This window comes from Triturus cristatus, chromosome 9 (genome assembly GCF_964204655.1).
Source record: "Triturus cristatus chromosome 9, aTriCri1.1, whole genome shotgun sequence".
NCBI classification, from domain to species: Eukaryota; Metazoa; Chordata; class Amphibia; order Caudata; family Salamandridae; genus Triturus; species Triturus cristatus.
Window position 1 is genome coordinate 957,351,498 of NC_140592.1, and position 15,260 is coordinate 957,366,757.

The following is a 15,260-nucleotide window of genomic DNA, read 5'->3' on the forward strand; positions in this document are numbered from 1 at the left end:
AAATAATTAGGATAGGAAAATGCCAACGTTCTAAAAGTGGCTGTCATTGATTAGCCAGTGGAGAGCCAAAAACTATCTTCACATTGCTCTATGCAACGTAACACATTATTAATTAAAATTTTGTTTGTTTGAACAAAATTAATTTTGTTTTTTAAAAATTACTTTTTTCTGCTACACCGTCCTACATTTTTGTATTTGAAAGTATACTGTTCCAAAGTAAACACATAATTAAAGTCCACTGTCACAAAGCAAAAACATATGGATATTGAAATTCATGTAAGTCCCATAAAGGATTTTTTAAGGGCAATTTTAACCACAACCCTATAACATATAGATATTAAAGTTGTTTTGAGTTCCATGCATGATCCTAAGGGCAATTACAGCCACAACCAACACGTGTTTCATGGCAAAACGCCCGCTTCTTCAGGGCTATAAAGGTAAGCATATGTTTCATAGTAAATATTATATTATAAGGTGAAACATTCACTTTTCGATAAATTCTACGCATCTTGAGTGTGAGAAGTTGGCCTGGTATATGATGTTCACTAGTTAAAGTGACCACCTTGTACCATGCCAAGCAACCCTTATGGTGTGGTTGTAAGTCAACCTTTTCAGGCTAGCTGCCCTAGTGGTAGCGTAGGCTAAGCAGTCTTTGAGGCTAAACTCGTGAAACGTGTTAAGCAGGCTGTTTTACCAAATGTAACCCCCTTTTATACCAATGAAAGGACACCACACAGATATATATTCAAAATATATATGGATTTATTTCTCAAAGTAACCCCTAGACTCTATGAGCACAGGAGCACAAATCGTTAAACAAGAATACGTTAGAATACACAGAAGTTGCACTTTATATGGATAGGCCCTGGTGGCCGCTCAAACCATATACTAAAATAGTGGTATAAGTACCACGAACAGAAAAGGGAAAAGGCCTAGGGCCTCTAGAATTGCTGGGCCTACAAGGAGCTAACCTCAGTTAGTGACCAGGAGGTCCACGGGTTGCGTGTGCAGAGCAAATAGTCACACGCGAGCTCCCATAGGTTCTCAATGGGTGCGTAAAAGTTACAAAGTTACTGCAAAAAGGATCTTCCGGAGGGACTATGAACTCAAGATTGGAAACAGACACTAGAGATGATACTCTACACTTGGGCACCGGAGTGCCAGCTTTACCTCACCCACAGGAAACGGGTGCATAGGTCTCGAAGTGCGTCGGGTTTCTTCTATCTGTTCAATGGAGCCTGTAGTCAAAGATGCTGCAGGCGGTCGGCCCGGAAGAGATGCGGTGGATCCAAGAGTGGATCGGAGTTGTAGAAGACCTGTAAGCAGAGGGGACAGTGTTCGCAGTCACTAGCCAGTGACCAGCGTGGCACCAGGTGGGTACCAGGCGATGTCGGGTGCAAACAGGAGGAAAGGTGCAGCTTGTCTCTGCAGCCACGTGGTCCCTGAAGGTCGACGACGTCCAGGAGTCGGTTCACGAGCTGTCCCACGCAGGCTCTCGCTGTCGGCGGTGTCGGCGACTTGATCGAAGCAAACAAGCCTTGGCAAAAGCAATTATTGTGGAAAACGAAATAAGCTGATGGTTCTGACCAGCAAGGTCAGAGGGGTTGCTCCTTTGGAGGGGAGCAAGGGCCAGTCTGGAGCAACCAGACCAGCGGTGTAGTTCTTGAAGTTCGTCGCCAAGATGGCCACTAGCCAGCGGGCCAGCAACCGGTTAGGCGCGTCGAGTGGCAAAATGCAGAAGGGCCCCACGCAGATCGTGGAGATGCTGGAGGGCTCACCTTTGGTGCAGATGCTGCTCGAGGGTTGGGCTTCTCAGATCCCAAAGCACAACTTGGAGGGAGCCTTGGTTGTTGCGCTTGCAGCTTGTCGTGGTCTTTTCAAGATGGCTGGCTCCACGTGTCTCAGTGCCTCCACAGGTTCCTTCTTTTCAGGGACTGTGGATCGGGCGGTGAGAGGTCTGGAGGTCCAGGTCTTGTCAGTCTCTGGGCTCGGGCTCCGGCGGGAGGCGGCGGCAAAGCAGACGTTGATTCGCTGGATGGTGCTTGCGTTAGCAAGGTGGTCACTCCCTGACCACAGGGGAGATTGGCTTCAGTCCTCTGTGCGGCAGAGCGTCGAAGTTCCCGTCTTCTTCTTGTAGTTAAGTTGATTCCAGGATGTCTGAAGTCTTAGGACACAGCTCCTACCTTTAAGCGGATTCTAGGGGCCGGACTACCTGCTAGGTCCCTCCCTAAGGGTGGGACCAGGAAGGGGGGTGGTTACACCCCCAATCCTTTGTCCAGCTCGCCCCAGGCCCGGGACTGGTGTGCCCCAGGACCGGATTGAACTGGCATATGCACCGAGGCTCCTTGTGAGCCTCAGGCATGTCTGGTTTCTTTCAAGCCCTACCTGACCAATACACAAAATCCTGTCTGGGGTGGTGCTCGCACCTCCCCTGGCAGGAAACCCTTTGTCCACGTCTCCCAAGCTGGAAGGACTCCCAGCAGCAGGAGGACAGACTTGTGTCTGTGGTGGCAGCATCCATTTTGTGGAGCTGAGGCTATGTCTGATTTTACCCGGGTTTCAGGTACTGTACATGTCGTGTCCCTCTAGAAGGGTGGAATGCTAACCCCGTCGCCAGAATTGGCGAGGGGTTAGTATTCCAATTCGTATGACACCTTACTCGACATGTTTTGATAAAGCCAAACCAAAGATAGCATTTAACCGCGAGGTTCATAATGCACTTAAGAGTATATGGTATGACGATATCTGGAAACAGTAGAAGGAAGTTGTTCCGACCACTGCAGACAGGCACAGCTCATGCCAGAGCACCATCTCACATGGAACCAAGCACTCTGCCTTCAGGCCTGCCATAGGAGTGACTTATAGGTTAACATGTGTCCCATTTAAGGTTAGGTATAGGTATACTACACCTAAGTAAGAGGTGGTTACACCAACTTACCCCAGCTGAGTGATCAGCCAGTTGTGTCAAATTTGTTAGGCCAGGCCAGGGGTGGCACAATACATGCTTCAGCCCTTGGTGGCCTTAGATACACCAATGCCCTGGGTACCTAGTGTACACTGGTACAGGGGCTCACAGGGTGATCTAGTTCCAATGGGTTATGCACCTAGGGTACATGGAGTCAATTTTAAAGAGAGCAGATGGGCTGAGGTCCTGAATGGCAGGATCTCAGGCCAACTAAGTCGAAAAACCAGCTAGACACTAGGCAAAAATTTGGGGGTAACCATAGTCAAATATCCACCTTCCTACACAACCCCCCCCAAACGAAGGGAGATAAGGCTGACCTTGACCAGGTAAGCCTATATTGCCCAAGTGGCCATATAAGGAGGAACCAGCACTGGCATGGTTACCCCCTGTCTCATGGTCCACTAAGCAATCCCTCACCCTAAGGGTATCAGAGGGTCTCCACCATAGGGAATCTCTACCTTTGGTGTGTCTTTGCAAAGTAAAAGGCTGGTGTGGAGATGGAGTACTGAAGTGAGTGTCCTCAAAGTGAGGTTTCAGCTTCCTCCAATCATCCTCCACCATGGATGCCTTTCTTTCTTTAGCTGAGTTGCACTGTGCTCTCAGGGTCAGCCTCTGGCTACCTAAAGCTGGAGGCTGGGTCCCTTTTGTGGGCTTACTGGAGGGACAGGTCAGGTTTGGGGCCCTAAGGTCCCATGTTTGCCTGTGCCCAACAGAATCCCTCTGGGGGAGGTCCCTAACTACCTGTAAAGGAGATCCCTCAGGAATGTTTTTACCCATCACCTGGCTAGGGCTACTAGCCAGGCAATCCTCATTCTTTTGATGGCGGGGTTCTTGTGGACAGGGGCCCTCTGGGGGTCCACTGGCCTCCCTGACCTCTGCAGCCCTGGGCTGACTGAGGCAGGGTAGAGAGAGGCAGGCTACCTGCATCAGACTGGGTCCCACCTTGGAAGGGGCCACTGACATCAGAGGCTCTGCCAGGCCAGGCCTGGCTACCTCTGGGGCAGTTCCTTCACAAGGGGTGAGGTCAGATCCCTGAGGAGGCTGACCTTTTCCTAATGTCTGGGGAGAGGGAGACTTTTCTTCCTCCCCACTACTCTGTTTGTGTGGAGTGATCCATTGTTTCAGGCTTCACTACACCTATGTCAGTCTGAGTATAGGCTGAGACCATTACAGCCTTGCCAACCTTTTCAGGGGGGCACTCAGTTTGTGTTTGAGCTGTGACTGTCACAGCTCTGCCAGTCTCTACAGGGAAGTCTGTCTGTGCCTGGGCTGTGGCTACCACTGCCCTTCCAACCTTTCCAGGGAGGAAATCTATTTGGACAGGGGTTGTGAATGGCACAACCCCACTACCCTTTGGTGAAAGGCCTACCATTTTAGAATGGGTGTCTTGTTCAACTCCAACCCAAGCTGAGAGTTCTAAGTCATTCCCCAGTAAGCAGTCTACAGGCAAGGTTGGGGACACTGCCACCCTTTTAGGGCCAGTGACCCCTCCCCAGCTGAGACATACCTCTGCCATGGGATGACTGTTCTGTTTGCCATCAATGTTAGTTACCTGGTAGGAGAAACCAGGCAAAAGCTGCTCAGAGGGAACTAGCCAATGGGCCACCATCGTGATGCTAGCTCCAGTGTCTCTGTAGGCCTCAGCTTTTGTACCATTGATGTAGGGCTCCTGTCTGTACCTACCCAAAGTGTTGGGACAGGCAGTGAAGTTGGCAAACCCCATGCCACCATCACAGACAAGAGTAGTTGCTGTAGGGGAATTGGCTAAGCCAGGGTCCCCCTGTGTTCCCCAAGTAAACCCACCCAAATTTCTGGGGGCACTACCACCACCTGGGGGATTACTGCTGACAGTAATAGGTGGTGTGACAGGAGAAATTGGAGGAACAGTTTTGTTTTTAGCCTTTAGGCAACTGCTGTCAGTTTTCCAATGCCCAGGAATTTTACATTCATGGCAGTAAGGCTTTTTAGCTGTGGTAGAGGAGGGAGCTTGGGACCCACCACCCTGTGTGGAGTTTTGGGGCCCTGAGGAAGATTTCTCTTTTGCTTTATCCCCACCCTTCTCTTGAGGCTTGGTGGTATCTTTCTTTTGGTCACCACCCTGGTTTTTAGGCCTGATCCTGGTCCTGACCCATTTATCTGCCCTCTTTCCCAATTCTTGGGGAGAGGTCAAATCTGAGTCTACCAGGTGTTGATGGAGAAGCTGGTTTTGACAATTACTTAAAATCTGCTCTCTCATCATCAAATTGTACAATCCTGTATAATCAGACACCTTACTTCCCAGCAACCAACCCTCCAAAGCCTTAGTGGCACATTCAATGTATTCAGACCAGTCCTGAGTCTGTGTCTTCTGGGTGTCTCTGAACATTAACCTGTACTGTTCAGTGGTTAAGCCTAACCCATCAACCAGGACACTCTTCAGGGCTCTGTAGTTTCTGACATCCTCCTCTCTAACAGTGAGGAGTCTATCTCTGCCTCTTCCTTCAAAGGAGAGCCATAAGATTGCTGCCCACTGGTCTTCAGGAACCTGCTGCACTTTGCAGGCTCTCTCAAGAGCAGTCATCCATTTGTGGATGTCATCCCCACTTTTGTAGGGGGGCACAACCTTGGACAGGTTCCTATTATCAAAGACCCTATCTTTGTCCTTGGGGACAATGCTGCCACCAGTGGGTATAGACCCACTCTCTCTAGGTTGCCTAGCCTTGTTCAGTTTCTCTTCCATCAGGGCTACTTCTAGCTCCTGCTTCCTGATTCTCAGCTGGGCTTCCTGCATTCTGGCCTCATGTTCCCTCCTCTGAGGGGTGGTCATCCTTCTCCTGGAGTGACCTTGAGAGCCTCTAGAGGTATGAGAAGCATTAAATTCACCTGAGTGATTCCTTTGCCTCCCAAGCCCCTGGTTAAGTCCACTGGGGAGATCCAATGGGATGATCCCATTGTCAGTCCCCAATAGCCTTAGGTTAGCTGGGCCACGTATAACACTTGGCACTGGGCTAGTTCTCCCTTCATCCCCACTACCTTCTGTATCAGTACCCTTCTCACTTTCATCCTCTGTAGTATGAACCTCATCTAAGGGGTGACTATTGGAAAGGGGTACCTCGGTAGCATCTTCAGAAGGGGGGCCTCCTGTTCCTGTCCCTAAGGGGCCTAACTGGGAGGCTTTGCTGAGAGCTTTCTGATCTTCATCAGCCTGTAAAAGCTCTCTGAGTTCAGCAGAAGTAGGATTCTTGGGCTGTTTAAGGCCCCTGATATTTGCCAACTGCCTGAGCTCATTTTGGTTAAGGGTAGCAAAGCTGGATGGTGCCCTCTGGGGGTCACTCTCAACAGAGATGGGTACAGTGGACCCCTCTGCCCCGGCCATTGCTCTTAAGTGTGGGTGGATGTGTTGCAATCTACCTACACTTGGGTTTACCTACTAAACCGATCTAGTAGTTGTAGTCAGGGTGTGCTACTCCCTTTGCTCTACAACAACTAAGTTCAGTAGAACTTAAGTATATCTAATCTTGTTTTATATGTACCTACAGGTACCTATGTGATCTTTCAATTGGTAACCAAGAGATTACAATGGTAAAACACAGCAAGCTCAAATCCAACCGCTGCTCACCAATGTGAGAAGTTGGCCTGGTATATGATGTTCACTAGTTAAATTGACCACCTTGTACCATGCCAAGCAACCCTTATGGTGTGGTTGTAAGTCAACCTTTTCGGACTAGCTGCCCTAGTGGTAGCGTAGGCTAAGCAGTCTTTGAGGCTAAACTCGTGAAACGTGTTAAGCAGGCTGTTTTACTAAATGTAACCCCCTTTTATACCAATGAAAGGACACCACACAGATATATATTCAAAATATATATGGATTTATTTCTCAAAGTAACCCCTAGACTCTATGAGCACAGGAGCACAAATCGTTAAACAAGAATACGTTAGAATACACAGAAGTTGCACTTTATATGGATAGGCCCTGGTGGCCGCTCAAACCATATACTAAAATAGTGGTATAAGTACCACGAACAGAAAAGGGAAAAGGCTTAGGGCCTCTAGAATCGCTGGGCCTACAAGGAGCTAACCTCAGTTAGTGACCAGGAGGTCCACGGGTTGCGTGTGCAGAGCAAATAGTCACACGCGAGCTCCCATAGGTTCTCAATGGGTGCGTAAAAGTTACAAAGTTACTGCAAAAAGGATCTTCCGGAGGGACTATGAACTCAAGTTTGGAAACAGACACTAGAGATGATACTCTACACTTGGGCACCGGAGTGCCAGCTTTACCTCACCCACAGGAAGCGGGTGCATAGGTCTCGAAGTGCGTCGGGTTTCTTCTATCTGTTCAATGGAGCCTGTAGTCAAAGATGCTGCAGGCGGTTGGCCCGGAAGAGATGCGGTGGATCCAAGAGTGGATCGGAGTTGTAGAAGACCTGTAAGCAGAGGGGACAGTGTTCACAGTCACTAGCCAGTGACCAGCGTGGCACCAGGTGGGTACCAGGCGATGTCGGGTGCAAACAGGAGGAAAGGTGCAGCTTGTCTCTGCAGCCACGTGGTCCCTGAAGGTTGACGACGTCCAGGAGTCGGTTCACGAGCTGTCCCACGCAGGCTCTCGCTGTCGGCGGTGTCGGCGACTTGATCGAAGCAAACAAGCCTTGGCAAAAGCAATTGTTGTGGAAAACGAAATAAGCTGATGGTTCTGACCAGCAAGGTCAGAGGGGTTGTTCCTTTGGAGGGGAGCAAGGGCCAGTCTGGAGCAACCAGACCAGCGGTGTAGTTCTTGAAGTTCGTCGCCAAGATGGCCACTAGCCAGCGGGCCAGCAACCGGTTAGGCGCGTCGAGTGGCAAAATGCAGAAGGGCCCCACGCAGATCGTGGAGATGCTGGAGGGCTCACCTTTGGTGCAGATGCTGCTCGAGGGTTGGGCTTCTCAGATCCCAAAGCACAACTTGGAGGGAGCCTCGGTTGTTGCGCTTGCAGCTTGTCGTGGTCTTTTCAAGATGGCTGGCTCCACGTGTCTCGGTGCCTCCACGGGTTCCTTCTTTTCAGGGACTGTGGATCGGGCGGTGAGAGGTCTGGAGGTCCAGGTCTTGTCAGTCTCTGGGCTCGGGCTCCGGCGGGAGGCGGCGGCAAAGCAGACGTTGATTCGCTGGATGGTGCTTGCGTTAGCAAGGTGGTCACTCCCTGACCACAGGGGAGATTGGCTTCAGTCCTCTGTGCGGCAGAGCATCGAAGTTCCCGTCTTCTTCTTGTAGTTAAGTTGATTCCAGGATGTCTGAAGTCTTAGGACACAGCTCCTACCTTTAAGCGGATTCTAGGGGCCGGACTACCTGCTAGGTCCCTCCCTAAGAGTGGGACCAGGAAGGGGGGTGGTTACACCCCCAATCCTTTGTCCAGCTCGCCCCAGGCCCGGGACTGGTGTGCCCCAGGACCGGATTGAACTGGCATATGCACCGAGGCTCCTTGTGAGCCTCAGGCATGTCTGGTTTCTTTCAAGCCCTACCTGACCAATACACAAAATCCTGTCTGGGGTGGTGCTCGCACCTCCCCTGGCAGGAAACCCTTTGTCCACGTCTCCCAAGCTGGAAGGACTCCCAGCAGCAGGAGGGCAGACTTGTGTCTGTGGTGGCAGCATCCATTTTGTGGAGCTGAGGCTATGTCTGATTTTACCCGGGTTTCAGGTACTGTACATGTCGTGTCCCTCTAGAAGGGTGGAATGCTAACCCCGTCGCCAGAATTGGCGAGGGGTTAGTATTCCAATTCGTATGACACCTTACTCGACATGTTTTGATAAAGCCAAACCAAAGATAGCATTTAACCGCGAGGTTCATAATGCACTTAAGAGTATATGGTATGACGATATCTGGAAACAGTAGAAGGAAGTTGTTCCGACCACTGCAGACAGGCTCAGCTCATGCCAGAGCACCATCTCACATGGAACCAAGCACTCTGCCTTCAGGCCTGCCATAGGAGTGACTTATAGGTTAACATGTGTCCCATTTAAGGTTAGGTATAGGTATACTACACCTAAGTAAGAGGTGGTTACACCAACTTACCCCAGCTGAGTGATCAGCCAGTTGTGTCAAATTTGTTATTTCAGGCCAGGGGTGGCACAATACATGCTTCAGCCCTTGGTGGCCTTAGATACACCAATGCCCTGGGTACCTAGTGTACACTGGTACAGGGGCTCACAGGGTGATCTAGTTCCAATGGGTTATGCACCTAGGGTACATGGAGTCCATTTTAAAGAGAGAGCAGATGGGCTGAGGTCCTGAATGGCAGGATCGCAGGCCAACTAAGTCGAAAAACCAGCTAGACACTAGGCAAAAATGTGGGGGTAGCCATAGTCAGATATCCACCTTCCTACATTGAGCAATTACAATTTTAAAAAATTAGTTATCTCCACATGTATTACAAAAATATTAAACAAATTCCATGAAGGTAATGTTGACACCTTCTAAGGACTTTTATTGTTCAAGAGAAATTAGCAGACCCTATGTCTTCATTAGTCCTCGTGCATTCAATTCTACACAATTTCATCTCATTTTCTTAAGTTCTACTAAATGAAGTTCAATTGTTCATAATTACGTTATGAATCCAACCACAGACACCTGTCATTGGGCACTAATAGGGCCATCATGAAACATATTCTTACCTCAGAGATTGTGCTCTATTTGTGCACTTTCACTGCGTCATCACTAATTCAGTAGCAGCTTGTTATATTATTGAAACTACTGAGAATCCTAGTTCCATGCACAAGATTAATATGTGAATAAATAAATGCACTAAACACATAAAAAACCTTACTTGCGAGAAGGGATCTTGATAAGTATTGCCATGGAAGTGGGGGGCTACACTTCCCCCATAGGGACCATTTGTGTCTAAATTAAGTCTTACCCAGGTCCCAGGGTTACTGGGTTGCCCCTTTTTGCGAATATATGATTTTGTGTGAGGGCTGGCACCTTTTACATGCACAGCAGGATGTTATCAGAGACACCATCCTTGTCCGCCAAAGGGCTGTGTTTATCCAAAGGATTATATTTATGTAACACAACCTCTGTTTACCTAGTACAACTTTGTTACTAGTCGCTATTCTGATTGGAGCTCAACTCCTATTTTTACCTTTCCATTCCGGACTTCATACCTATGTTAACTTTTATCACCTAATCTCTTTATCGGTTGCTCTCCAAATGGCGGCCTGTGGGCCTTTGGCACGCTGTGCATACATTGCAAACTATTTTTAAGCCGTTGACCGTGCATTTTGCAGCAATGTGCAAGCATGTGAACTGGGTTCATCAATCAGTTCAAAACAAAAATTGCACAAAGCTTCCAATAAGAACATTTCACATTGCCCACCCTGAAATTGCTTAAGCCTTCTCCTGCGTGCTTTAAAAACAAGTATTGGCAAAGCCAATGGGTCTTGACTACCCAATATCTATTGACTTTGTCAGTGTTTTGTTTAGCCATGTTGTACAGCATCGCAGCTGCTGTGCGGCATGGCTAAATGTTTTTTTAAGAAGCACTACGACATGGTCAGTGCCAACTGATTCCTACTGCTTCCCTTTACTTTACCCATGCTGCAGAACATCTACGCAGAAGTACCACATGACTACAACACATTGACAAATTGCGACCTATTGACTTTGCCATTGCTTGTTTTCCATCACGACCACTTGCATGCACCCACCTCTCTGCACAGTTACAGAAACCGATTAACTTTGTGACTCGAAGACAGTGCGCTTGCATATGGTGAAATGTGTCTTAAAGTTTCCTAACAATAAATCTCTTTAGTAGTGTTGTACTGCCATCTAGCGGTTAACGAGGGTGATAACTATATATCTAGGAACACCACTTGTTCAGCCTTGTTTTTAACACGTTGTTCGTTCTTGTCTTCGCAGGGTCTGTCTGCTTCAGGGATGTTAAACGGTAATCCACTCTGGAAGATCGATATCATAACGGGTTCCCTCAACGGCTGGGCAGCCATCGGAACTAACGCACTCGAATTTGCTCAGTTTGACAATTTTTACGTAGAAGCCAGTTAATCGTTTTCAGTTGACACACTTATTGCCACCATTGCGAAGCAACGGAAGCACTTCTACCTTAAAAGGGTTAAATACTACTTGATGCCGCACGAGGAGGTTACAAATTGCCTGTACTTTTCTGCAGACCAAAGTAATCGGGCAGGGGTGAATGTGTTCTATCATTGATTGATTATGCCTAGATTCCAAACCTCTGAATGTTTATGGAGTGGCAAAAATCATGAGTGTCTTTTTGCAGCTTTAATTGGGTGGAGATGTGCTATGTTTTCTGATTATAATTTTGATTCATACTGAATTCATGTTTTTCCTTCGGTCGGCATACATCTCATCAAGAAGATTGTAAATCCTTGCGGTTACTTGGTTGATGGGTACTAACTAAAATGAAATTAACCTGAAAATGCATTTCGTCATAAGAGTTAAATCTTCCACCCGAGCTAAACTATTTAGAATAATGTAACGCACTATTTAAAAAGCTAGCACCTTGTTTTATTCCTTCCCCCACCCTAATGTATTTCTACCATTATATGTCTCGTGAAGTACTGTTGCTCAGGATTGTGTACTTGTAGTTTGAAAGATGCTTTTAATTCCAAAGAGAGCCTGGGAGAAGATATTTATTATTGTTTTTGACCAAACTTTAAAATCGCATGTATGATGCTTTTGATTGCACTGTGATGCATGTGACTCGTTTTGGTCTTTCGCCTAGAAAATCCACACTGGTCTTTCATTTCTAATGTTCCTGTGTTGCAAGACCAAGTACCTCTCGAAATTTGCTGTTCACTGCGAGATAAAAAGCACTTATCTTTTAATCCGAGACATTCCTGCTTTTTCCTCCCTCTTTTCGAATGTGCTTGGGACATCCATGCAAGGGAACAGCCAGGAGAAACATCTTCCATTTTGCTTAGAGGGCACGCAGGGTCTATGCCGCATCTGGAAAAGCGGCTTTAGAGGATATTATTGCTGCTTGGACCTTATCATGTCTACTGAATTATTCTACCCAGGGTCTCTCAACCCTGATGGAATCTGTACTATTTCCACCAGGGCTAGGGCAGCATCAGATGCTGTTTTTGAGGCCACACCTGGAAAGCAGCCACTTGGGTTACACATCTTGTTTGCAGTCTCTCTGCTTTGGATGTTGGCTGCGGAGCCAGTGTTGGGTTCAGCCAAGCCTGACTCAGGATGCTGGACTTATAGCAAGTTATTACCGTCGTAGCTTGTGTACTGACTGAGTTCACCTCTCAGTCTAGTCAAGCATACAACCATGATAGAGAGTGAGAAAAGCAATTGTAATAGGAAATACATGCAGTTGGATGGAGGGCTTTCCTTGGGGGTGTGAAGTATTCAGAGTACAGAAATTAAAGTGGTGAATCATTTGTTCATAGTTTAATATTCTGTGGCCTTTAATTTCTGGAAGATGAAAGTATTTTTTTAGAAGCACTGTGTCAGCATATTAGTACCTTATGAAAATATGGGTTGGGGGTTGCTTTTGGGACTAGAAACTTCCTCAATGAAAGATGGCATTACTGTAATGACCCCAGTAAGCAAGTGCACTTTAAGCTTCATCAGATTGATGGCTGCAATGTGTAAAAGCCAGGCAGCTACTAGGTGCCTTTTACTAATCTACCTCTCAATAAGTACAAAGCCACTGGATAAAGGGTTTCTGGGACCTGGCATTCGTTCTGCCTTCGCTACATACTGCACTCTAAAAGTAAAATGCAATAATGTTCCTTTATCTGCTCTAGCTACTATCCAGTTTCACCAACATACTATCCTTTTTTATAGTACATCTTTCATAAAAAGATGCACAATTGTATTTTATGTGATAATGCCTCTAAATGTTTAGTAATATTGCACTCTTACTAAGGCTTTTCACATTTGGTTTATCGTGGCAAAGATATGTCTTTCTCCAAATGTGTTTATCTGAAATCTACTGACCTTCAGACACAGGACATGCGATCCCTTTAATTGTGTTTTGAACTCTAAAGTTGGTAGTGCCATTACTTAAAGCTCCACAGCAATGTGAAACCCCTCAGTGGGTATGTTTGCTGCCAAGAAGTGGATGGGCTACTTAGCATGAAGTCTAGCAGAGTAGTGTTGTTGACTCTGGTGCTTTAATGACTTACACCAATCTTGGCAAACACTGTTACTTGATGAGTAAACTGCTCTTCTTTCCCAATTTACCATAGCTTGACAAGAATTCTAAATTTGGTATCTTCTGTAAGGGCAGAAACATTGGCCTTGAAAAGTAGTGTAAAGACAGTTATAGTTGCTAATGTGGAGAGACAAAGACCAGTTTGCAAGAGTGTGAGGCCTGCAAGTAAAGGCATGTCTCAGAACTGTGCTCAGCAGGTCCTGATAACTTGGAGGTCTGGCCTACCTACATAATTACTGTAGCCTGTCATTTACTGCACAGTTTTGTTGCTCTCACCCCACAACGTAGTTCATTGCCTGGTCTATCTCATAATAGTTGTCCCACAAAAGATGTTTCTTATGGTAGAGTTTCACACAAAAAAAATCTAAAATTCATTGTACTGGGAGGTACAGTGAGTGTCTGTTTTTCATCGTATTTTGTATCTTCACCTTTTCTAACTAATGAATGTGCCTTGGAGCAGTGTGATTCTCAAAGTATAGAAAACGCTTTTTACCTTCTATTGAGATTTGCCACCTGCATACCTAATACATACATGAGCCACATATTAAAACAATAATTCCATTCCCAACAGAAGAATGCAAATAGTGACAGTGTACCGCCAAGCCAGGCTACGAGCTTAAAATGAAGCAAAGTTTCGTAAATGTTGTCTTGAACTGCAGCCAGGCCCGTGCATAGAAAGAAAACCGAGTAGGACATGTAGAAAGCACATTAAACAAACAGAATAAAACTGACCAGAGGGCTGTGACAGGGATCGCGAAACTTTGGCAGCTTCACTGATGTTGCTTGTGGCATAGTGTGCACCGGAAGCAGATATGTCCTAGAAGCAGAGCTAATAACGTTGAAGCTGATCTCTTGAGCACATGAACTGTGTGGCATGTTTGCGGTACGGGTCAGAAAGCAATAATTATCAACCCATGCTGGCCAAACATTTAACATCACTTCCTAATGTTTCTTGTTAATTTCAGGTTTTACATTAGCAACCCTGTTTCTGTGTGGACAGGATGGATCTGAGTCCGTTTCTCTTTCTTAATGCTTATGATTTGTCCTGGTCAGTCTGGCTCTTACTTCTTGGTCTGTCCTCACTAGTTTAAAGCCAGTTACCTGACCGAAGGGCGCGATCAGAGTTAGCAGCACTGTTACTTTTAATCACGGATGCATCAAAAGGCAATGCAATGGGCCAAACTTTGCATCAGTTAGGTTAGTTGAGATTAAGTTGGTTGACTATTGGATTGTGTGGCTTTCTTTACATTACAGGTTTCTAGGTGCAGGCAGTTCATTTACCGCTATTGTGATGTGTGTGATATATTGTGTGAGAGCCCTTGTAAAAATAAATGCACTTGCCAGTCCGCTGTCTACTTTAACAATGAATTAATACTTGAATCTCAAGGGTCTCTTGAAGCCTGCTGAGAATTGAACCTATTATTTGAATTGACGGATTTGCAAAAATGTGAGCAATACATCAGTGAATGGATGGAATTTAATGAAGATTGTAGTAATTGACCGCAAAGAATAAAAGTTAATTGTGCCTGTACTTATGATATCAGCTAAACCAATAACATTGTTTTACAAGTCAGATGTTTCTAAAAAATGCCTTTTGCTACTATTAAAGTGGTATTTGTGTTGTTAAATAAATTGTAATCTTTGGGAGAACTGTTTTCATGTCACAGTTGCTTATTTCTTCATTTCCCTCAACCCATAGGCAGTCTGGTCTGTTTCAGCGAGTCCGGTAGCCAGTCAGATGCGGCATTAGCTGGACATCTAAGGGTAGAAGGGTTAATGCCACATAAGTTGCTGTTCACACAGGGTTGTCACTAAAAATAAGCAACAGCAGATCTGACAACAAGGACACCAGGACTAACAAAGTCATGGAACTTCTACAAAGGTCCTTTAGTGAAAGTGCAAAAAAGGCAATCAACATTAAAGATAAATTCTCAATAGGAGATGTTGCAACGTAGCTGCAGTTACTGATATTTGTTTTTTTAGACTTACTATTTCTCTGATTTATTTGCCATATTGTGGCTTCACCAAACAGTCCCAGGTAATTAGCGGAGGCTGGCAACAGAAAAATAGTCCCCTGAAGAGAAGGCAGTGAATGTTTACACCTCTTTTTTTGCCAGTAAGAAATAAAATAATTCAGA

At 46.2% G+C, this 15,260-nt stretch overlaps 1 protein-coding gene across 2 annotated transcripts in view; it reads left to right on the top strand.

The window, feature by feature from the left end:
- Positions 1–14,769, top strand: part of GALC (galactosylceramidase) — a 201,053-nt gene extending 186,284 nt beyond the window's left edge. For both annotated transcript variants that reach the window (XM_085626587.1, XM_085626588.1), the window contains exon 17: positions 10,833–14,769. In XM_085626587.1, the coding sequence (XP_085482713.1) occupies positions 10,833–10,976 (144 nt within the window). In that variant the 3' untranslated portion in view covers positions 10,977–14,769. The remainder of the gene's footprint in view (positions 1–10,832) is intronic.
- The last annotated feature ends 491 nt before the right edge of the window (positions 14,770–15,260 follow it).